General features: G+C 40.7%; 1 protein-coding gene across 1 annotated transcript; it reads left to right on the top strand.

Moving 5' to 3' along the window:
* The first annotated feature begins 1,844 nt into the window (after positions 1-1,844).
* Positions 1,845-24,379, top strand: ireb2 (iron-responsive element binding protein 2). The gene is made up of 22 exons (XM_034085205.2): positions 1,845-1,926; positions 5,038-5,124; positions 5,523-5,688; positions 6,076-6,213; positions 6,397-6,627; positions 8,306-8,375; positions 10,215-10,398; positions 10,691-10,830; positions 11,171-11,342; positions 11,432-11,532; positions 13,135-13,251; positions 14,126-14,285; positions 14,667-14,802; positions 15,504-15,588; positions 15,683-15,839; positions 16,633-16,757; positions 16,843-16,947; positions 17,324-17,466; positions 19,261-19,408; positions 20,697-20,819; positions 22,616-22,801; positions 23,649-24,379. Exons 1-22 carry the CDS (start codon positions 1,902-1,904, stop codon positions 23,757-23,759), a joined length of 2,910 nt encoding a protein of 969 aa, XP_033941096.1. The 5' UTR covers positions 1,845-1,901; the 3' UTR covers positions 23,760-24,379.
* Positions 24,380-25,935: the final 1,556 nt, after the last annotated feature.

A 25,935-nucleotide genomic window follows, 5' to 3' on the forward strand; every position in this document is an offset into this window, starting at 1 on the left:
ACACATACTAAAACAGCAATGTACAGACGAATCAGATGATTAAACATGATCTTAAAATATATTTTATATATTTTTTAATTTATTTTTTGCATTTTGTTGTAATCATTATTTTAATACTTTCTGCCGTTTGTCCCCCCACTTTACAAATATGTTTATTATTATTTTACACAGCACACAGCCTCTGTGAGAGAGAGAGAGAGAGAGAGAGAGAGAGAGAGAGAGAGAGAGAGAGAGAGAGAGAGAGAGAGAGCGAGAGAGAGAGAGAGAGAGAGAGAGAGAGAGAGAGAGAGAGAGAGAGAGAGAGAGAGAGAGAGAGAGAGAGAGAGAGAGAGAGAGAGAGAGAGACTTTATCTATTTAATATAAAGTAAGAAATCATTCCAATGTGTACTATAGTACAGTAAAAGGGGAGTGATTAGTAAAATATGCATAAATAAAAAGAAAGAATGCTAACTAGGTAACATAAGATAAGAATAAACAAGTTTAAATGATTTGTTATTGGTTGTGATCATATTCTAAAGATGTTTGGATTATTGAAAAGTATACAGCTCCCTTTCATCTGAGTGTTGAGAGCTGTATCCATAAATTCATGTTGTGCTCAAAGTGCACCAGATTGATGCATTTCACTTCAACATTTAAAAAAAAATCTTCCCGAGGGAGCATGCCCCCGGAACCTGTTTGACTGTTTGAGTGAGTTAAGAGTTAAGTTATTTCAACTTCAATATTTAAAAAAAAAAATCTTCCCCCCCCACCCCCAACCCAACGACTCCTGGGCTAAGCCCCGGATCTCCTACAATCCTAAATCCGCCACTGGTACGGAGGCTCAGTCACTGGTACACTTTTATTTATAAAGCTATGTTGGGCAAACTTCCGTATTACATCTGTTCTCTGGTAAAGCAGAAAGTTGCGGGCAGCTATTGTCTGAGATCGCAGGATGTGGTCTTGTTGTGCCAAGAGTGAGGACTGTCTTAGGTAAGACGGCTTTTATGTGCGCAGCTCCACTTGCTTGGAACAGCCTACAGTCCAAATTAAAATTGAGCAATTTTATTTCTCTGAATGTTTTTAAAGCACATCTCCACGAGATGCTTTCTGACACTATGGGTGTTTGTAAGTGTTGGTGAATATGTAAATATGATGTCCTCTATTGTTTGTTTTTATGTTGTTTTTATGTTTCATGTGGAACTAAATTGATGCAGGTCTCCCTTGTAAAAGAGATCCATGATCTCAAGGGACCTATCTGTCTAAATAAAGGTTTGAAATGGAATGAAATGAGCAGCTGGTGAAAGTGGAAACTACTGTTGGAGAGTTCAATCTGGAGCACAGTATCATATTTGATAAACTGTTCCCTTTTTTGTTAGTGTCTGTAAAGCAACTAGTAACTTTTTCAGATACTGGTAGTGTAGCAAAAAGTACATTTCCCTCTGAAAATTGAAATACTTTTTAAATGTATTTTTTTTACAAATCTAAATTATTTTAGTAACTTTCAGTTAATAAAGATATATTTGTTTTAGTAATGTATTGTATTTATTTGTATCGTATTTATTTTTATTTTGTAAGTAGGTTAGAATGCTGTCAGAAATAAAAATGTGTTTTTTTTATTTGGTCAGTAATTCAATGTGTTTGGTTTTTGTCAGTAATTAAAATGTCCTCCTCCTTTTTTTTCTCAGTAATTGAAATTGTACTTTTATTTAATCAGTAATCAAAATATTGTTTTTTAACAGTCAGTTATTTATTATTAGTCAGTTCATAAAATATTATTACATCAGGAATTAAAATGCTTTGTTTTTATTTTATTAATTATTGAGTGGGCGTGTCTGTGGATCTCTGGCCTCTGATTGGTCGGCTTGGTGTTGCCCCAGTGCAGTGTCTGCGAAGAAGGGTCGTGTTCATTTCAGAAGTCATCATGGCGCTCACTCCGCCAGTCAAAGGTAAATATCTTCTTCTAACCTTACCTCACCTAAGCAGTCATCCTTTCATTACCGTCAAAGACAGGAATCTGATTAAACAAGTCATCCTTCCGATCAAGATGGCTGTCGTTAGCTTTTAGTGATCATTACATAAAGTAAACTGTTGGAGACATTGATGCTAACATTAGCTTGTTTGCTTTACAAATAGAGCCGTTCATGTCGCTAACACCGCTAGCTATAGGTGTCTTTAATGTGCTAAAAACGACACAAATGTAGTATACTTTCTACCTATTTCTGTGTTTAAGTGCCTTGCTTTTTCTTATCTTGTCAATACGTACAGCCAGAAGCCCGATAAGTGGCAGGTTAGCGAGTGTGCTACACGATAAGAGCTAGCTTTGTAGCTGTCTTTCATACCGTGTCAGTAACAGATGATAATAAGCAACACTTCATCTTGTATGTGCAATGTCTAATTTGACTGGTATATTAATCGCAGGGATATAGTGCAAAGAACAAGAGGATTGCTTTTCAATTCAGAGCACAATGGATGTGTTGAATGTGGGACTATAGGCCATGATTATGATATTGTCTGATGAGACAAACATCCAAGGAGTCGTCTTTATGGTATGTAAGCTATCCAATACCAGTGGATTACAGCAGGCTAAACTGCTTCTCTCAATGATTTAGCTCCACATGATCTCGCTTGTGATCATGTCATATTTCTTAAAGTTATTAAAAAACAACTTTTACATAGGCATTTCTATATACTTATATTAGTGCATGGCTGTTATGTGCTCGCAGTTCTAACATAAACATATGTCAGGGCTTTCATTTCATTTCAAACCTTTATTTACCCAGGTGCATCCCATTGAGATCATTGATCTCTTTTTCAAGGGAGACCTGCTCAAGTAGGTTCCACATGAAACATAAAACAACATAAACAGAACAACAAAAAGGGCATCATTACAGGGATTTCAATTTACTTAACTATCCACATGAACAGGTACCAACAGCTTCTGATTGAGTAGCATCCAACCGAGCTTGACCTTTTAGGGGTGGAATATTTATTATAAACATTTTATTCAGTTGTGAAAACCTGCTGACACGTCGTCTTGTTTTCAATAGTTGAACATGTCTTCCATACGGCTCCATTGTTAAATTCATGATTTAAATCAAGGATAAGATTTTGAGAAGTGCAAAAGTCATTTTCTGGTAGAAGAACATCTTTTATATGAAACTGTATTCCAGTTTTCCACTCTTCTTGCTTTGCATTAGGCAACAGCTTTTAGATCTGTGCATGCAGTCTGAAACACTAGCTGACAAGGCATCACAGTGAGGGAGGGACATTTGTCATGCACTCAAAACACACCAAATGAGTAGTCGGCAAGTTGTTTATCCGGCCAAGAGATGCCAAATGTCATATACATGGTAGAATTCATTTTGCTAGCAAATATTTAGCAGTGGAGCTGAGAACAGAAACACTTATTAAGTCATTATTTGGGTATTAAAAGCTTTCTTTCAAAACTGGTTCAGGCCTGCTTAGTTAAATTGAGCTTAAATACATACTTTGTTGCCTTTTTCTCCGTCAGCAGTGACAATGCTCTTTCTGCAGTGCTACACAGCTAATCATTTATTTTTAGAAGAGGACATTTCAGATTAAGAAAATATAAAACTCCATTGGTGTGTTATTACAACACTTATTCATAGATGTGTACGCCTTCACGAAACCAGTTCTGCGAGATGGCGGCTCACACCATAGTTATAGACATTTACAAGTGCCCATAGTATCAACGAGCATTTCATTTAGCCTAGCTTTAAAAACATGCAGAGGAATGAGATTGCTCAGTTTCAATTCTTGCTGAAGATTGACAAAGTGCAGGGGTGTATTATTGTATTTGAGGACATTCCTTCTTCAGAGTAAGTACATCAGAATTTGGGAAAACAAACATACGTTGTGTGTTTTTAACCAAGGCAATATATAGTTATTTGACACAATATTTCACTAATAATTCATTGGGAAAGCTTAGTGTATGCTTTCATAGCCAGTAACCTGAGAGGCACAGTTACACAGGATGTCCTGTTGTGTGCGAGCAGAGTTCGAAAGATGACTGTCCATCGGGGCTCAGCGCTGGCGTAGCTTAGTTTTATACAGCAAGAAAAATAGTATGAACAATAAACATTTACAGCCACCTTTGGGGTTAACGTTACCACATCTTGCTTTAGCTCACTTTACACGTAAAAGCCACAAAAGAAGAAATCACATTTCTCTGCTTTTACGTTTTGCCCCAAAGCCATTCATCCTTACATTTTCTAAGAAGCTTAACTACAGTACACTCTAACTCAAAGTGTGGCTATGCTCAGCTGCTTATAACCACTAATACGCTGTGGTATGTAAGTAATGAGTCAATTCTATGGATGAACAAACTGGAAAATAAGGCTTTCTGGAAGTTTCTTCGAGATACCTGTAAGCCTCTTCATGGTGTGAAGTACCTTGGTTGAAGAGATCCCCACTGGGTATATTTTGTTAGTTCGGTAATTAGTTTATACCACTCATTTTAAACTCCCACAGATTATACCAAGCCAACCTGCAAGAAGACATGCTAAAGGAAAACAGATTTCAGCAGAATCTGGAAGTTTCCAGACACACTAGCTTGGATTATGTAGTGGACATTTTTATTATATCCTTATATGCTTAAACCAAATGCTTCTCATTTCCTGAGATGTGCTGTTTTCTTCTATCTAGCTTCAAGGCCACAGAGCTGCTTTGGCTACTGGGTTGAGACTCACACACAGTCACACAAGAACTTCCCTACTCTGGGAACCGTTATGCTATCTCCCGCTCAAGGACAGATGTCTAATAACAATGTGACAGATTTCTAACCTTCCCACTCTTTCTGTATATAAGCTTTGCTACCATATTGTATGGCGCACACTCACGCGGACTATTCTATGCTCTGTGAGACCTGTGTCTATTTGTATTGTATCTTATGTTATTTGAAGCTTCAAATAAATAACCAGAAAGACAGCTCTGTCTGATTCACCATTTATTTGTTTTGATCACTTTGACTTGTACTCTCCACAGTGTTGGGTCCTAGATTTCCATAACAATTAATAAATATGTGTTTCCCTCCGCAGAGCACCCGTACAGCCATCTTATAGACACACTACAAGATGGCAAGATCCAGTTCTTCAATCTACAGAAATTAAGTGACCCAAGATACGGTGAGTTCGGACACTCGGACTTAAACAAAAAGATAATATTGAAACACATCTCACTGTAGAGACATGATCCTGGTAGCATTCCTCGTCTCTTACCCAGATGTGCAAGAATTAGAAGTAGTACAGCATAGTACAGTTGAAATATTTCAGCGTGTTGTTCTATTACAGATTTAGGTTGTGTTTACCACAGGTGCGTCCCAGGGTTACAGCGTAAATATTTATACACGTGAAAGTAAACAGCACCAGACATTTTTTACATATGCCTTTAAATGTAGGAGATCTCCAGGCTGCATTAACCTGCACTTATATCACACAGTCAACGGTTAATACACACTTGTATCTAATCACACATTGTTTACTGTGCAAAATGAAAGGGGAATGTATCTTGTTTCTTTGTGTAGACAAGCTGCCTTTGTCCATCCGTGTCTTGCTGGAGGCGGCAGTCCGTAACTGCGATGGCTTCTTCACTAAAGAGGAAGACGTGCAGAACGTTCTGGACTGGCAGCAGCAGCAGAGCAAAGCCGAGGTGCCGTTCTCTCCAGCGAGGGTCCTCCTGCAGGACTTCACGTGAGTCTCCGAGTCATTAGCTCTTCTGTCATCATGGTCTCTGTTTGCGTTCATTGACTTAAACAAATGATTCATATTGTCATACTTGAATAATAATAATGTTAATACGTGTATTTAGTATAGCACCTTTCACAGACGATACAATTCACAAAGTTAAAAGGAAGACCCCAGAAACATGAGGCAGAAATGTGAGGTTAACATAAAAACACAACACAGACCACGTGGAGTCCCGAGAGGAGAGGAGAACAGAACACATCACACATCTCAAGTAGAAACAAAAGCCAGTGTAAAAATATGGGTCTTCAGTTGTTTTTTTAATACACAGACTATTCCGATGGATTCCTGAAGGAAATGTGTTTGACTTTATTTCCTGGTTTTCCTTCACAGTGGTATTCCTGCCATGGTGGACCTGGCAGCCATGAGGGACGCAGTGGCCAAACATGGCATGGACCCCAGCCTGGTGAACCCCAAATGCCCCACAGACCTCATCGTAGACCACTCATTACAGATTGATTATAGCAAATGGTGTGTTTACATTTCCCTTTTTTACAAATTGGCAATCTGCTAAAGTTAGTTAAGATGTGAGATAATTGGATCTTTTTTATTATATTCATACAAAGCACAAGTAGAAAGAGTTATTTATCTTGAGTGTATTTACTCTAACGACACTGTAATCAATTATTTAGTATAACTTTGTTTTGTTTTTAGCCACAGTGCCATACAGAATGCTCCTAACCCAGGAGCAGGGGTCGGTCAGAGTCAGGGTCCGGGTCCTTCCCGTCCGGCTCTCTCGTGGCGGGGCTCTCAGTGTGGGGTTCAGCGGGGGTCCTGCAGTAAGTCCTCCTGCAGCGACCCTCCCCCCGCCGCAGGGCGAGGGTCTGGGCAGCAGATCGAGAACACGCCGCTCCTCTGTCCCTTCCACCTGAAGCCCGTGTCTGAGTGAGTTTGAAATCATCTACAAACTCTTGCATTTTGTGAATCACCTGAAAATCTGCAGGTACACTAACGTGAAGGAGGTGCGGTCTCCAGGAAATTGGGTTCAAGAGAGGACACGGTGTGGATGGGTGTGTCCCGGTAAAAGAACACGGGGAACAGACTTTCACAGTTCAGATCTTTAATTATTTTGTGTGTGTGTGTGTGTGTGTGTGTGTGTGTGTGTGTGTGTGTGTGTGTGTGTGTGTGTGTGTGTGTGTGTGTGTGTGTGTGTGTGTGTGTGTGTGTGTGTGTGTGTGTGTGTGTGTGTGTGTGTGTGTGTGTGTGTGTGTGTGTGTGTGTGTGTGTGTGTGTGTGTGTGTGTGTGTGTGTGTGTGTGTGTGTGTGTGTGTGTGTGTGTGTGTGTGTGTGTGTGTGTGTGTGTGTGTGTGTGTGAGAAAGCATCTCGTGCAGACGTGCCTTAAAAACATTCAGAGAAATAAAATTGCTCAATTTTACTTTTGACTGTAGGCTGTTCCAAGCAAGTGGAGCTGCGCACATAAAAGCCGTCTTACCTCAGACAGTCCTCACTCTTGGCACAACAAGACCACATCCTGCGATCTCAGACAATAGCTGCCCGCAACTTTCTGCTTTACCAGAGAACAGATGTAATACGGGAGTTTGCCCAACATAGCTTTATAAATAAAAGTGTACCAGTGACTGAGCCTCCGTACAGAGAGTGATGGTAAACCTGCCTTGGTATACAGGGTACAGTGATGTGTAAGCGCTTTACAATTTGTGACAAATCTCAGAGCACTGTGATACGCAGCATCCAATTTGCTCAGGTAATTGGCAGGTGCATTCATATACAACAAATCCCCATAGTCCAGCACAGGTAAAAAGGTCACAGAGCCTAGCCTTTTCCTGGCCTCAAGCGAGAAACAGGACTTGTTTCTGAAAAAGAAACCTAGCCTAACCCTCAGTTTTTTAAAGTTTTGTTCCTTGCGTAGTTACAATGTCTAAAACAGGCTCTGGTGTCTTTTTAGCTTTTGAAAAGAGCATTACCTTGGTTTTATCCACATTTAAAAGAAGCTTTAGTTCAGAGAGCTGAGTCTGAATAGTGTTAAAAACAGCCTGTAATTTAACAACAGCCTCTTTAATGGTGGGACCTGCACAATACATCACAGTATCATCCGCATAAAAATGTAAAGTAGCTTCATCCACATTATCACCTACGCTGTTAATATATATGGAGAATAAAAGTGGTCCTAAAACAGAACCTTGTGGTACACCATTAGCAATGTTTAACCACTCAGAAGACAGTCCATCAAACTGAACACATTGGGACCTTTCAGAGAGGTAGTTCACAAACCACCCCACTGCAAAGCTGGACATGCCAATACTGAGTAGCCTCTGCTTTAAGATGCGATGATCAACGGTGTCAAACGCTTTGGAAAGGTCAATAAACAGAGCTGCACAACTCTGCTTATTATCTAAAAAATGTAAACATTGTTTCCATAGGAGGTACTCCATTTGAGTGTATTACACTAAAAAATACTGTCTTTTCGTATTAAGTTAAAAAACGAAAATGTTGTGCACGTAAACCTAGTCACTGATAAATGTAAGTATATTGTTTCACCCTTTACAAAGGTCAAATTAGGTCAGAGTTTCCCTTTTACCATGTTTCCTTTTCTCTTTTCCGCAGTACTGAAACAACTCTGAAGAATCAAGAAATGGAGCTGATCAGAAACAAGGAGAGGCTTCAGTTCTTCAAGGTAGAAGCAAATACCTATATATGTTATTTAACAGACTCAAGCGTTGTATCAATCTTCTGATCAAACTCTTTGCAAGAAATGTATTCCCTGTTAGGGAATAGTTTGCTTAGGTATTCAACCTTTTTTATGGACGAGAGCTCTAGTTAGATTCAGGGTCCATATTTGTTTAGTCTCACTGATAAAGAATGTTGATTATTACACTCCGAACTAGTTAAAAACCTCGAGCTGCCGAAGAGAATTGTTTAGCAACCGCTGTGTCAACTCGTGACACACCACCTGTCTTGTCAATTCTCCGGCCGTAACTCCGTCAGTGTTTGCCATCGAAGCTCCAGCTCTCCTCGTGCCTCTCTGAGTTAGTGTTAATTTCGTTGACTAAAACTATGACGAAATATGTTCGTCAACGACCTTTTTTTCCATGACGAAAACGAGACGATGACGAGACGGCACCGACGGCAGTAAACAATAACTGTAACGAAATCATCATGCAATATCGTTGACGAAAAGTGACGAGACGAAAATGTAGTTTATAAATAAAAACTATGACAAAATCTCTCTTTACTTTCGTTGACGAAAAATGAGGAGACGAAATATTATCAAAGATAACGTTACATCTCTGATAGTCAGTTTTTCTCCCAGCAGTTCCATTTCCGGTGCTGCGGCAGAGCAGCAGCTGTTTCTGTGCTGCGCGCGGCGGTACATTTGAATTGCACCGGGCAGCGGCACAATATGAACTGTCAGGAAGACTCGGGTCTAACTCAAGGTCTAACTAACCTTATTTAACAGAAAATAAAATGGCAACAACAGGGTTTAGGAGCAGTGGTCGCGTTAACCGAATACCCCCCGTCAGCGCGAGTGAGTGATACATTGTGCACTCGACGGATAATAATGGATTATGACGGAAATGTTACAATCCTGTCCGTCAAAATGACTGACAACGAGTCTAAAGCCACCACTGCTTGGGAGAAAGAAACAATGTGATATTTGGGCCCATTTTCGCTACAATGAGGCGGAGAAAAAAAGCGGATGCATTGTTTCATCAGAAGGGAAGCAATGTGGCCAAAACACAGCTGGTAAAAACACCACAAACCTGACCAGATACTCTCTGCAAAGCTTCTTAATCATTCAACCTGTGTTTTTCATCAAATAAGGACAAGATAATCTTTATTTATATACTAAAATGACAAATTATTGGTTTTGGCTAGACTAGTTTGACTGAAATGTTCTATATAATCTGATGACTAAAAAAGACTCAACAGTTTTCATTGACAAAAAGTAGACTAAAATAATTAGTTTTCTTTGACTAAAATAAGACTAAAATGCTCAGACTTTTAGTCGACTAAATCTTGACTAAAATGTTTACTGTTTTAGTCGACTAAAATAAGACTAAAATGCTCAGACTTTTAGTCGACTAAAACTTGACTAAATAAAAACAGGATAAAGGTGACTAAATATGACTAAAACTAAAAAGGAAATTTAACACAGGACTAGGACTAAAACTAAATTAAAAAATAGCTGACGAAATTAACACTACTCTGAGTCCTGACTCCAATTGCTACTGAAGTTTCCCCCACATTTCCCAACATGTAGAACTGCACTTTAATGTTGTCTGGAAAGAGAGGGTGGTGGACTATTGAATACAGTCTTCAGAATGTGTTGTTTACACTTTTTATAACAGAGGTTAGTAGTTTATAAAGTCAAACAAAAAAATCTAAATGAAGTAAATGGAAATATTCAGTAGTTTTTGATGAAAACTTTAAAATAACTTGGTATCTTTCTGCTTTAGAGAACGGAACAAAATTAGTGAGACACAACGTTAAATGTTTCCCCCCTCTTCTTCAGTGGTGTTCGAAAGCGTTTAAGAACGTGAACGTGGTTCCTCCGGACGTGGGTGCGGTCCACCAGGTGAACCTGGAGTATCTGTGCAGGGTGGTGCAGGTCAGCAACGGCTTCATCTACCCCGACAGCGTGGTGGGGACCGACTCCCACACCACCATGATCAACGGCCTCGGCATCCTGGGCTGGGGTAAAACTCAACTTGAGTATTTGTGATTTTGTTGACTTATCAGGCATGTAGATTAATACCTAGTTCTCAAGGTTTCAAGGCTTTTATTGTCATGTGTGCATAGCTACAGTGTAGTTACAGGCTCCTCCAACAGTGCAACACAATAAAACAGATAATAGTGCAAGTAAATAGAATATAAGAGAAACAGTTCAGAATAGTCTATATGCAGTAATGTTGATATGAGTTGCAAACAGATGAATGGTATGGATGTTCTTTCAAAAGTTCAGGTGTTTAACAGTCGTTTGTCCCCCAGCTGTTGGGGGCATCGAGTCGGAGGCCGTGATGCTCGGCCAGCCGGTGTCTCTGACCCTGCCCGAGGTGGTGGGCTGTAAGCTGGTGGGCTCCATCAACCCTCTGACCACCTCCATAGACGTCGTGCTCGGCATCACTAAGGTACTTGTTGCGGCTGTAGTAATCCCATAAATGTGCTGCGAGGGACTAAACAAGAGATGCGTTTGACCTTTTATGTGCAAACGAAACAAGCAAACAATTGTTTCTAGTCCGTATCCAGTATATGATTGTGTAAGCGATCTCACTTTCTCACTTTGAGAAACTGTGTTTTTTCACACACGTAAATCTGACTTGCAAAAAAGGGTTGTAGGCAAGTTTATTTATTTAGTCTTTTAATCCTAGATATGTTCTTTAGGTTCTTTGTATGACACTATTTGCAGGAAAAACTCTTTACTTCGGCCTTTCCTTCAGTACTCATGAGTTGTGCATTGATTTCTTTCAGCACTTGCGGCAGGCTGGGATCTCCGGAAAGTTCGTAGAGTTTTTCGGAGCGGGGGTCTGCCAGCTGTCGGCGCCGGACCGGACCACCATCGCCAACATGTGCCCCGAGTACAACGCCACCGTCAGCTTCTTCCCCATCGACCAGGTCACACTGAAGCACTTTAGAAACACAAGTGAGTAGTACTGCTTAGTGAGAGGTGCAATACTACAGTCACAGCCTCTTTCTAGGGTTTTGAACTAACGTGATTTCATTTTCCTCCAGATTTTACCCAGGAGAAACTTGAATTAATCGAGTCTTACCTGAAGGCTGTAAAACTTTTCCGGAGCTATGAAGACGCCTCAGAAGACCCCGAGTACTCTGAGGTAATGTGTCAAACGTTGCTGTTATGTCTGAGTGTCGAGGCTACATCGACTGAAAAGATAATCTTAATATTTAAAAATAATATTGGAATATGAAGTTCAGTTTTTTATTTTAAATTTGTTGTTGCTATATTAGGAAGAGAGTGGCTCATAAACCTGTATGTGATTTCCTTTGAGACTATTTTATTTTTGTAGTTTTTAATCATCGTTATCATGTTTGGAGCCTCAATGTTGTAGCCCTGTTTCCAAAGTTTAAAACAAAAAAAGGTTCAACATAAACAGATCTCTCATTGCGCAAATATACGTCACACCAATTTAAGGATTACCTTTCCTGGCCAGAGAGTTGAAACAATAGAAATAGAAACTATTTTCCAGGCTAAAATGTAACATTAGGATATGTTTTTGTTTCACGTTGTTTACAAATCTACATACAGTATTTCCTCCAGATAAAGTCTCATGGTGGTCCACTGGAAGGGAGTTTGCCTCTCTATAACGCAGTGGTTCTCAAACTTTTTCTGTCAGGCCCCCCCTTTGGAACAAAAAAAAAGTCGGGCCCCCCCAACACAAATAGTCAGGCTCAGTGGCGGCGCCAGATATTTATTTTGGGGGTGCTGTGGGGTAGCTTGACGTTTCATAGAGGGTGCTCAAGCATTTAGGGTTTCCCATTAATGTACCGGGCGCTATAGTTGCATTTTCTACTGCAACACTCCCCACACGCACATACACAGTGTGACAGTTACAATGAAGGCTTGAGGCATATAGGTGTAAGCAGGGGTAAAGTGCTATTTTTAGAGGTGGTGTGTGGACCTCACATAGGGGGGTCCGGGGGCATGCTCCCCTGGGAAGATTTATTTTTAAATATTGAAGTTAAAAGCATCAATCTGGTGCACTTTGAGAGCAACATGAAGAGATCTATGGATATCTCTCAACACCCATATAAAATAGAACTGTAAACAGATTTACTTTTTCTTTATGGATATTTTACAAATCACCCTTTTAAACTTTATTCTTGTTTCACTGTCATATAGTATTTCATACCTGTTTTTAATTTATTCTCTTATTTTTTTATAACTATAATGATCATATAAACGTGTGCCTCGGAAATAATTGTTTACATTAATGGTGACCAAAACGTTTGAGACCCACTGAGATAACACTGAGAGAGTCCTTTAGCTCTCAGTCTGACAGGAGAGGACTCTCCTCCACTTTGTTGTTGAAAAAACTCCTTATATCCGTTAGCGTAGCTCGCTAGCACCAGAAGCTAACAACAACGATCTCCGGTACCGGTGCGCTCTCTCTCTCTCTCTCTCTCTCTCTCGCGCTCGCGCGCGCACACACACACACACACACACACACACACAGAGTCGAGCTTTAATGAAACACAGAGACCCAGACGTAATAGTACTGCATCATATTATTTTCGACTCAATAATTTTTCATTTATGATAGTTTTTCTTTTTGGATATTTTTTATCTAGCCATTTTTCCTCCTGCACTCTCGCGCCCCCCCCCCCCCCTGGTATGCCTCTGCGACCACCAGGGGGGGCGCGCCCCCCACTTTGAGAACCACTGCTATAACGTGATGTGAAACCACTCCTCTCTGCAGGTGATTGAGATCAACCTGAGCACCATCGCGCCCTGTGTGAGCGGACCCAAGAGGTCTCAGGACAGAGTGGCCGTCAGCAGCATGAAGGAGGACTTCCAGAGCTGTCTGGATGAAAAGGTAACAGACACACTTCTGTTCTCATTGTCGATGCACCGTTGAAATCTTTTTGTTAAGATAAGATAAGAAGTACTTTATTGATCCCAAGTTGGGACATGTTTGTGTTGCAGCAGCATAAAAACAACATTTAAAAATGTCTCAATAGCAATACATTAAAAAATAAAATAAAAAGTTGAACCGTGACAAAATATAAAGCAGGATATTATATATAGATAAGTATGAGAGTAAGGAAAATAAATAAGATCAGATAGGACTTTATTCATCCCGAAGGAAATTGTTGTGCCAGAGTTACACAAATACAATAAACACAGCAGCACAATAATACAACTGTACACTAACAGTAAAAAGAGCAATTCAATAACTACAGGAAACATAGATGGCCACATACTTAATGTTCATATTACCAGTAGTTGGTATTTAGTAGTCCAAAAAAACTGAACTCCCTCCCCTCTCCCCCCTGCCCCCTGCCCCCACTGGACTATAACTCCACACACACACTCAGACACTCAAATCCAGCACCAGACACTTGTTTTTACGCTGCTATGGACAATCTTGCACCAAAGATATTAATATTGAAGTGACTGTAATTTTGTATATATTTATTGTTGTGTTTTTTCTTAATGTGTGCATATGTGTACATGTGTGATTATGTATATAGGATATACATATTTTATATATATTTTATACATATCTGTATATTTGTATAATTGTATTTGGGATTGTTGGAAACGTCATTTCGATCTCTCTGAAAGATTGACAATAAAGTTGACTTTGACAAAAAAAACGTAGTAGTAGTTACGTAATTGCACCTAAATGACTTGTTACCTGATAGCTGTTTTCCAACTTGTCATTTATTTTCCTTGCTTCTCTGCAGGTGGGCTTCAAAGGCTTCCACGTCTCGAAGGAGAAGCAGAACGCCCTCGTCCCCTTCCTGCACGGGGGGCAGGAGTACCAGCTGGCTCACGGCTCGCTGGTCATCGCCGCCGTCATCAGCTGCACCAACAACTGCAACCCGTCCGTCATGCTCACCGCAGGTACACGACCAACATCTAAAATAATACACATGTAATCGGTATATCAGTTGGTTGGTAAAGCCTCCTGAGCATGTCAGATTGAACGAACAGTTTGTAACCGTGTCAGGCGACATATTGGGGTCTTTGTTATGAGGTAGCTGCCATTTTCTATATCTAGTCATCTCATTCCTGTTATCTTGCAATATACTAATTTATATAAAACTCATTCAACCGTATTTAACGTTGTCTTAATTTACATTATTTAATTTCATATTCTGTTCTTATACATATCCCATATTCTATCGACATGTATATAGACTTTTTGCACTACTTTTTATTTTGTATTTTTGTATTTCAGGTCAGGTGAATCTTCATAACACAGCTTTCTATTTTGATTGACAGGTCTTCTTGCCAAAAAGGCTGTGGAGGCGGGGCTTGTTGTGAAGCCTTACATCCGGACCAGTCTAGCTCCTGGCAGTGGGATGGTCACTCACTACCTCAGTACCAGCGGAGTCCTGCCTTACTTCAGCCAGCTGGGGTAAGACTGTGTACTCTGTGATGACACACACACACACACACACACACACACACACACACACACACACACACACACACACACACACACACACACACACACACACACACACACACACACACACACACACACACACACACACACACACACACACACACACACACACACACACACACACACACACACGTTTCCCTTCAGGTCAATGACCCCGTTCATGCAGTCTAAGAGCAACCTGCACTTTACTCATGTTAACCATCAGTTGGAACCTGCAGTACTAAAAGAGACATTTTGAAAAGGCTATGCTCTGAATCATATTTGTTGGATATCATTACACGTTTTTTAAAAGCGTTTTTTAAAAGCAAAACATATTCTGACTCCAATGGGTGATATATTAACAAGCTAACATTACGTTAACATAGCGTTTTGTCAAACCGTTCAATTGGCCACACAACAGGTGTGGAAATCTCTGCTTGGTAAAGTTAAATCTTGTGAAGAGCCGGAGCAGCTGGATCTAGATCTCTGGAAAAATGTGAACAATAAGTCCATGGTTCAGAATGTATTGAAATGTAGATCTTTTCATTTTATTCAAGTGACAGCTATCAATTATTAACCTGTAACACTAGTCTGGATTGAAAAGAAATACTGTTGAACACTGTTTTTAATGATCTTATGTTATATAATAATTGAATTCCTTCACCCCACAGGTTTGAGGTGATTGGTTATGGCTGTGCCACCTGTGTGGGGAACACGGCTCCGTTACCTGAAGCCGTCGTGGACGCAATCAAACAGGTAACATCTCCATCATGATACATCGAGCTGTTCATGTAGATCCTTACATTAAAACATCTCACAACAACAATCCCTATGATCTCCTGTGTTTCAGGGGGACCTGGTGGCCTGCGGGGTCCTCTCTGGTAACAGGCACTTTGAGGGCCGCCTGTGTGACTGTGTGCGGGCGAACTACCTGGCCTCCCCCCCCCTGGTGGTGGCGTACGCTCTCGCCGGCAAGGTGGGAATCGACTTTGAGAAAGAGCCTCTGGGTGAGTGAAGCTTTTGAGGGTTTTAGGACTTTGGCTGATTACAGTGAGGGAGCATTTAGTGAATCTGTCCTGTGCTGACATGCTTCAGACGACAAAGGGGCATTGTGGGTAGTTTAAGGTCTAAATCACTGGTATCTCATAATAACAGTGCATTAACAGAAGTGAAACAAAAACAGGGCTTACCCTTAGAAGTGTTCTTTGTTATTATATTAAAGGGGACCTATCATGCAAAATGCACTTGTTGATGTCTTTTATACATCAATATGTGTCGGGGAACTCGCGTCAGAAAATAAAACCCTCTCTCTTTTCCTCCGTACCCAAATCTCTAAAAACGGGGCTACAACGGAGATGATCCAGATTTACATCCGATATGACATATCTGAAATGTAGGCTGGCTTTACGCCCACGGCCCTATCAGAAACGTTGCTATCAGAAACAATGCCCGACTGTTTTGGACGTCATATGGTCGGTGTTTACATTAGCATCGCTAACACTCAGAGCTAACCTGCACTGGAGAGCATGTGTGTGAAGAAGCAGGAAGTAAAAAGGAACTCACCTTGTGGTATAACCGGCAAGAGAGAAAGCCTTTGAGCTCCAGACTGTTTCAGAGAGAATCCTTGATAATCCATGATATGGCGTTTCATCACGAGAAATAGCTTTATTCAGACAATTAACCAATTTTAAAACCCCAGAAAATAACTTTTGTGAGTTTAAGCACACATTTAACGTGTCCATCAGAAGAGTCTCGTTTCCAGGTTTTTCTTTTGATGCTAACATCCTGTTGTCGGCGCAGGTGAGACCTCGGAGGGGAAGCAGGTGTTCCTGCGTGACATCTGGCCGTCCAGGGAGGAGGTCCAACAGACCGAAGAGGACACGGTCATCTCCTCCGTCTTCAAGGACCTCAGGGCCAGGATGGAGGTCAGGACACAATCTGTACTTATTTATTTTACGTGTGCTTTAATGATGTGATGATTATATAAATGGTTTTTCCTTCCAACTCCAGAAAGGGAACACGCTATGGAGCAGCATTGAATGTCCAGATTCGGTGGTGTTTCCCTGGGATCACAAGTCCACATATATCCGTTCGCCATCTTTCTTCAGCAAGTTGGTGAGTCTTCCTTATTTTGCTGTGTCACCTGATTTATGGGGTTTTATATTGTTGCATCGACTCAGTTGTCTTGTGTCTTATCTGTCAGAGATAAATCATTATTTTGTTGTGTTATCATACGTCTATTAGCCTGATCAAATGTTCAATTTGGCTGCATGTATCTTTTAAAGTTCTTAGCAAATAATCTGAGGGGTGTTTCTTGTTGTTTGTTTTTAACTTGTGATGTGTCATTTTGTGAAGCACTTTGAGCTGCATGTGTTGTATGAAACGTGCTATATAAATAAAGCTTTATTATTATATCACATATTGATGAAAAAGTAAAAAAGCAGCAGCAGTTTAGACTATAACTTCCCCCTCTTCTTGTTTTCTGCCTCAGGGTAAAGATGTCCCTCCTCCTCAGTCCATCGAGAACGCTCACGTATTGCTGTTCCTCGGGAACAAAGTGACGACGGACCACATCTCTCCGGCAGGAAGCATCGCCCGGGTCAGCGCCGCCGCCAAATACCTGCAGAGCAAACGGTCAGTTTTACTCTGAGAGATGGTAATGAAGGACAGAAGCTTTGTCTTCATCAACATCCTTAATTAAACAGGACATCTTAATGTGGCTACAGCCTTTCCTGTCAGTTTAAATAGTAATGTTTATCCTTTATTTGAAAGTTTATATCACATTTGAGAAGATGCCTATCAAATATTGGCATAGAAATAGGAACAGATGTTTTATTTTCTCACTGAAAACTATAACAAAATAATTGTATCTGAAAGATTCAAAGGTTTTATTGTCATATGCACAAAGCAGCTACAGTGTAGAAATGGCAATGCAATTCTTCTGACCTGAGCTCCTCCAACAATGCAACGTATATAATAAAATAAATAAATAAAATACAAACATTCAAAATACAAAACAGTGTTTCCCATACATCCATTCATTTTTTAGTTTTGGTTATAAATAAAAATTTTGGGAGAATAATTTATTTGTTTAACTTGTAGTACTGATACCGTCCACTAGACTCCTAGTTACGTTGCGTACATGATTTCGTTCGGCAGCCAAATACCGCAAAATAATCTGCGACGCGTTTGTGTGTGTCTTGTGTTTGTTTCCCGGGGAAACACTGACAAGAAACACCGGCTGTTGTTATGCCTGCTGTGACGTTAAGTTGCCGCTTGTAATGATGCCTTTAGAAGCTTCAAAGTTGTATTTATCATCTCAATTTGGCGAAACAAGTTTAATATTCTAAAAACCAAGACTTTGTTTATTTGAAATCAGAGGAAAACAAACTGTCACGGACCCTGCCGTGTTATCTATGATTACTACGCTTTTCATTCATAGTTTCAGCGGAGGGAGGGGGGGCGGCGCTGAGGAACAGCAGACAGGCTACAAGTGTCTTAAAGTTAAATAACATTTCTGTGAACTGATATTTGCTTAGTGAGCTTATTAGAGGAGGTTCCCTGAAAGATTGTAAAATGCTAATGAAGATGTCAGACTTAGTATATTTGTTAATAATTACATACAATACATGGAATTTGTGAGTGTGTTCCAAGTGAATCTGCGGCCCCCTGGTGGCCAGTACATACGTTATGTGGCCCCCACCACCATCCAGGTTGCCCATCCCTGATTTATATGAATTACTATCTGTTGCAAAAACAGAAAAATAACCACATTTAAGGATAATCTATAAACCAAAATGATGAGTTATGTATTTCATTTGTTCAACTTGTAAACTATATAGATATAATGTCAACCATGTAGGATGTTGTCACTGGACGCTGTTGCTTTTTGTTTCTCACGGTACACGAGCACATGTTTTTGTAAGGGAAACTTCTGTGTAGCAGCAATGCAGTGGGAGTCACCGACTCAGGAAGGAGACACGGTGGAGCAGGAGCTTCGATGTGGAGGTTTATTTGGAGTTACGGCCGGAGAGATTCACATCACAAGTCACAGCAGGCACGGGTGGTTGCCACGTCAATTCTCCAGCGCCTCTCTCTCGCCCATTTAACTGGTTTCACAGAGTAATCAACATATCTTGATTAGATAGTTTAACCAGTTTGGCACACTGAGTCACTTGCGTCCGTCACTTATGGCCTCCAAGATGTCATACCTTGGAGTCCACAAACAACAAAGAAGGAAGTGTCCCAGTGCACCCACAGCAAAGACCATCTGTGCCCGGTCACAGAATGGGAACAATAACATTATGGCTGAAGCAGCCTGTGTCCTTAAAGGAGATAAACAGACGTCAGGGTTGGTCATGTACGTCATATCTAGGAGTCGAGGACAATTATTCCCCTAACAGTATTCACATCTCATTTTAAATCTAGCCTGACACCGAGGGAGTTCAACTCGTACGGCGCTCGCAGAGGGAACGACGCCGTGATGACCCGAGGAACGTTCGCCAGCATCAAGCTGCTAAATCGCTTCATCGGCAAAACGGGTCCGAAGACTCTGCACATTCCCACAGGCCAGACGGTGAGTGGGAACCTGTTGGGGAAATACTGAATGTGCTCTTCTAATATCAGAGTGACATGATAACAAAGGCATCCCAACTGTAGCTGTGAACATGACAGGATGTGTGATTAGCTAGAAGAGCATCAGGACTGTTTGAGGCATGTGATAGCTATGTGATTAACATGATGATTCAGCCTCTATGGAGATAGACATATGACAAGCATGCTCATTTCTGACGTGGAGGTAATCTGAACTAAACATTGAATACTGCTTTATATTCCTGCATCTTGTGACTGTTTGAGATTTTAAGAAAAAGTCAGAATTTTGAGAAAAAGTCAGCATTTTTAGATTTTGAGAAAAAGTCAGGATTACTGTATGATTACTGAATAACTGGTATTCCTCCATCTTGTGACTGATTTTGAGAAAAAGTCAGGATTACTGTATGATTACTGAATAACTGGTATTCCTCCATCTTGTGACTGATTTTGAGAAAAAGTCAGAATTTTTAGATTTTGAAAAAAAAGTAAGGATTTGGAGAAAAAGTCAACATTTTCTGAAAAAGTCAAAAAAATTGATTTTGAGAAAAAGTCAGAATTTTGAGAAAAAGTCAGACATTTTTAGATTTTGAGAAAAAGTCAGGATTACTGTATGATTACTTAGAATAAGTGGTATTCCTCCATCTTGTGACTGATTTTGAGAAAAAGTCCGAATTTTGAGATTTTGAAAAAAAAGTCAGGATTTGGAAAAAAAGTCCACATTTTTAGATTTTAAGAAAAAGTCAACATTTTCTGAAAAAGTAAAAAAAAATTGATTTTGAGAAAAAGTCAGGTATTTGGAGAAAAAGTCAACACTTTGTAAAAAAAAGTCCAAATTTTTGGATTTTCAAGAAAAAGCCAACATTTTGAGAAAAAACTATGATTACCAAGAAGAACCGGTATTCCTCCATCTTGTGACTGTAACTCCCTCTCTTGGATATCAGCATGTGAAGGACACTGTTCAGGAACTAGTTGATGCTCTGTTTGTGATGACTACTTCCATTCTGGAGAGGATCTTAAATACATGGATCCTGATTATTGAAGCTCAAGCCGGTGACGAGTGATATTTTTCTAACAGAACTTATTCAAACCAGGAACATAAACACCAGTCCTGTTTAACCCTCCTGGTGTGTTCCGATCAAATCCGACCCATTTACTACTTTAATCACTCGTAACTTTTCTATTTGAATTTGGTTGGTGTTTAATGTCATTGTGTGTGACTGGCTTCTTATAACATGTCCTAATAGTCCACTCTTCTGTCTGTGTTTGATCAGCTGGATGTCTTCGAGGCGGCTGATCGTTACCATAGAGATGGCGTGCCCCTCATCATCCTCGCCGGCAAAGACTACGGCTCGGGGAACTCCAGAGACTGGGTCGCTAAGGGACCCTACCTGCTGGTACGTGCACACAACGCTCTAAACCAGGGTGTTTTTCGGGAAAATCTGTTGACCAACAATTAAAAAATCTCTCATAATATCATAAAATTGGATGTGCTGCAGAATATATATCATTTTAGTACACATGCCGTGCACATATGGCGTAGGAATGTGAGTCACAGGCAAAATAAGACGGTGAGCTTTGATTTTGGGATTGTTTCTTCACGCTTTTGGACAGCAATATAGATAAATTACAGCTGGTCCTGGGAAAGTAAATGTCGACAAAACACTCAAAAGCTAACTGACAATACGCTTTTTGGCAACGATTAAGTCATTTCCTTCCTTTGTTGTTTATTAAGAAAAGTATATAGACCGTTTTTGACCCATCTCTCTGTAAAGGGACCTCTCAAACATTATCAATATACAAATATGAATGGAAGACTTGTCTGTTTGTCGCGCATAGTCATTTTAAATATTTAATCAGGCTCAATAAACACATTTCATATTTTACCAAACTACCCCTATTTGTCCTGGACGTTGAAATGTTCCAGGACAAATGGACTGGCACAAATCACCTCTAACAAAAACCCTGCTTTCCACTGACCAGATAGTCAACAAGTTTTCACTTCGTCTAACATGGTGCAGTAACATTACAGCACATACATTTAACAATAAGCTATAAAGTGTCATGAAACCTTGACTTCTCTAAAGCACTGATCCCTTTCTAACAATGGAATATGAATGAATATGCTTTTCCTTTGAAAAGCAGGCAGTCAAATAATTAACTAGAACTAGCTAGATCTGATAGAGAGAGAGAGCGAGAGAGAGAGAGCGAGAGAGAGAGAGCGAGCGAGAGAGAGAGAGAGCGAGAGAGAGAGAGCGAGAGAGAGAGAGCGAGAGAGAGAGAGAGAGAGAGAGAGAGAGAGAGCGAGAGAGAGAGCGAGAGAGAGAGCGAGAGAGAGAGCGAGAGAGAGAGCGAGAGAGCGAGAGAAGAGAGCGAGAGAGAGAGCGAGAGAGAGAGCGAGAGAGCGAGAGAGAGAGCGAGAGAGAGAGAGAGAGAGAGAGAGAGAGAGAGAGAGAGAGAGAGAGAGAGAGAGAGAGAGAGAGAGAGAGAGAGAGAGAGAGAGAGATATCAGATGCTGCTGATGGAGAACACGCAGCTCTGCATGATCACAGCTCCGTCCGCTGTGACAGATCGCTGAGCCGAGCAAAATACACTAAGAGTGAGACCTAACACACTTAGCTAGTTTATCTACTCTGGAACTAGCTAAACTAGTTATACATATATGTATTCTTTCCTGTCGGGACACTTATTACAGGTTCAGCGAGCTGCACGAGACTGACGGGCTTTCAGGAGAGGGAGAGGAAAAGAGAGCACCCCGTTTACTTTTCCCATTTTATTATCCAGAGTTTCTGTAAACCTTTGAATAAAGTAGTTCATCTACTATTAGCAGTTTGTTTAAATGCATTACTAATGTTTGTTTTTTTCATTAACATAAAATAAATCTCACGTACCCCCTGCAGTACTCCAACGTACCCCTAGGGGTCCGCGTACCCCCATTTGAGAACCACTGTTCTAATATACTCCTCTCCTCTTGTTTTACGATACGATAATTCTTTAATGGTCAGATCAAGCCTGAAATGTGACTTGCAGCTCCATGTGTGACATCAACAAAGACAAATATCAAGACACAATACATGAAAAACAGACATTTAACATAACAGTGAGAGAAAATGGCCCTTGAGCGTGCATTTGATCTGGGACTTAGCTCTGCATAGTTATTATTGTCCCTCTCCCCTTCCTCTCTGGTCCACAGGGGGTGCGAGCGGTCATCGCGGAGAGTTTTGAGAAGCTGCACGTGAAGCAGCTGGTGGGGGTGGGCATCGTGCCGCTGCAGTTTCTGCCCGGCGACAGCGCCGACTCTCTGGAGCTCAGCGGGAAGGAGAGGTTCAGCGTGACTCTGCCCGAGAGCCTGAGCCCGAGGCAGCAGCTCACTGTCAAGGTACTGTTTATGTTGTTGTTTGTTTGTTGATGTCTGTACCTGGGACTGTTGAATAAATTGAATACTTATTCAATTGATGTTTTTCTTTGGGGTGTTGAATCAAGTACCATTTTTAGGGTTAAAAAAAGATAGATAGTGCAGCAACAGTCCGGCAGAGGCTCAGTCAGTAGGGGCTTGGACTGGGAGCTGTAGGGTCGCCGGTTCAAATCCCCGACCAGACCGAAATATGGAGTGTGGACTGCTACTTGGAGAGGTCCCAGTTCACCTCCTGCCCTGCCGTGGTGCCCTTGAGCAAGGCACCGGACAACCCCCTTCCCCCCCACTCCCATTGCTCCCGAGCGCTGTGCACTAGCTGCCCACTGCTCCTAGCACTAGACTCCTGGTGCTAGGATGGGTTAAAAACACAGAACACATGTCACTGTGTGCTCTGCATGTGAGACCATTAAAGAGGGTTCCATCCCTCCCATTCTCTCAGTGTATATTTGTTATAAAATGATATCAAGATTTACCAAAATAAAAGATTAATTGTTTCAGTTTTTGGCCTCTAAGGGGCAGAAATAAACAGTTCTGTCTTATTATAACCATCATAAACATCGCAAAAGGTTACACGTTTTGGTAAATTATTATTTACATACTCGCTCCACATACAAAGCAACATTATTATCCAATTTTAGGCCATGTTTCTACCTACTTAAAGAATGTAGATCCACTATTCACCTCTTTTTTAGTCTCCTCCTACTCGGATACGTATCTTGCTCATTAGCTGCTAGATGATTTTAAAAATAACCTTTCAATAAAAGCATGTTGATGAATAATTTAGTAAACGTGTTTCTGTGTTCTCTTGCAGACAAGCCAAGGAAAGTCCTTCCTGGTCACCGCACTGTTCGACACGGAGATGGACATTATCTTTTTCCAGCACGGAGGCCACCTCAGATATGTTGCTCGGACCTTTCTCTGAAGGCAAAGCTCTTCTCACCGCCAACATATTACCAGTTGGTCAACTTTAAGCTAACGGAGCAATGTAGCGGCGGGTGATCCGTCTGTTTGAGGTGGATCAACATCTCCGGACTTTTGGAGTTTTCGTTTTCAGACCGAGCTGCTTCTCCGTCACCACACATGGTTGTTCCTGCCGTCGTGTCTCCTCACAGAACAGACTCAGAGCGCAGGAAGACGTGATGCCATTGTGTTTTATTGTTTTGGAAACCAGATTTTCAGCGTACTGACATTTCTTTCTTCATGGAGGAGAACTGAATCTGCGTCTGTTGTCGTCTGACACGGTGCTGCAGCATGAATACTTTTTATTTTTAAGGGTGTGTCGTAGCCTGTTTTTACCAACATCCCAGTCTTATTATGCAGGATTGATGTCAATTGCCCATATTTCCCATTGTGGCTTTATCATTTTATGTAAATTAATCTTGTTTATTTGATACAAATTCCAATTTACAATTGTCTCCCATAGCTCAATTTGTGTGTTGTGGAAACTATGGAGGTTTTGCTTTTTCACTGAGCCACATAACAATGGCTTCTTCCTAACATCTGAGAGTCCTCTGTATCACAATAAAGCTAAATTATGAGTCAGCCGAAATGAGTTATTGATAACCCATGTAATCTAACGGTTTGACTAATTTACTGTTTGTAAGTATAACTTGCTTTATCACAATGCAAAATAAGTTTAAAATGTGAATCAACCTAATTGTTGCTTCTGAAGAGCTTTCACTCGTGTATCTTTAGTGCACGTGTGTCCATTTGAACGCTCTGCCGCCTTATTATTATTATTAGGGGAACTGCACAGATTGTACACATCAAAGTCTGTTCACAGGTCTACTAATTTAAAGGGGACCTATCATGCAAAATGCACTTTATACATAAATATGTGTCGCCGGGGAACTCACGCAGCGTCAGAAAATAAAACCCTCTCTTTTCCTCCGTACCCAAATCTTTTAAAAACGGGTGTACAACGAGCGGATACAGATTTTCTGACGTCAAATCGGCAGCGGACCCACAGATAATTGCTATCGGAAACAATGCCTGACGTGTTTTGGACGTAATCTCGTCTTTGTTTACATTAGCAAGCCTCGCTAACACTCACCTAACCTAACCTGTACTGGAGAGCACATGTTTAAAAAGCAGGAAATTAAAAAAGGAACTCACCTTGTGATAAACCCACAAGAGAAAAAGCATTTGAGCTCCATACTGTTTCAGAAATAAACTTTGATGTGGTTTAGAACAGGATGGTGTTTTATCACAGCAGAATTTAACTTTATCTCCGGTATAATTCTGATCAGGCATTAGCTCCGCCTCTCGTTTCTCTAACAGAGAGTATGAGCAGTATGAGGCATGGCTTCAATCGGTGATCTGTTTGGTATTTTAAGCAAAAAACTTCAGACATGTTTTGTATAGGTATGGCCCTGGCCTACAATATATGTTTCCAATATAGCATAATAGGTCCACTTTTAAATAAAGTTGTATAAGTCCTGCGCAAAATTTGGTAAATTCCATTAATTGATGGCGTACAATTTGGCTTAGTAAGAAGCTGACAACCGAGTCTAAGAAATACAATAAATGAGTTCACCTGACCTTGCAGCTTAAAGGTAGGGTAGGGAAGTACGCAGCCGAAAAAAATCTGCCACTTCCTTACAAAGCCCCTCCAACACATACGAACGCGCACATGACCAATGAGGGCACGAGATACGTTTGTGCACAGATGGAAGGCTGACAGGCAGGTAGGCCATCCAGTTACTTTAGCCGGGCCGGCTCAGATGATTGGTCGTGCTTTTTACAGCGCTACGGCTTCCACAGATGACATTTTTATGTATTTATTGTCAAAGCATTTAATGTATTCATTGCTATCGGGATGTTAAGAGCATTCCATGGAATATAAGAAAAAGTGTTTCTGAAGTGAATTACCTACCCCGCTGCTACCAGCATAACAACCGGATATCTGACTGATCTGTCTGAGTTGCATTGCGGTTAATGTAGGCGCCAGATTTTGAAAAACACTTCAGTGTGGAATAAAAAGACAATTTGATTTATGAAGCAAGTTTAACTTTGCAGTTTCTTTCCAAAAATATCCTAAAGTCCCACTTAAAAACTGGTAATGTTCATACCTGGTCCTCGTCGTGCGAAGTGAAGCT

This window comes from Pseudochaenichthys georgianus, chromosome 6, assembly GCF_902827115.2.
Source record: "Pseudochaenichthys georgianus chromosome 6, fPseGeo1.2, whole genome shotgun sequence".
Taxonomy (NCBI): domain Eukaryota; kingdom Metazoa; phylum Chordata; class Actinopteri; order Perciformes; family Channichthyidae; genus Pseudochaenichthys; species Pseudochaenichthys georgianus.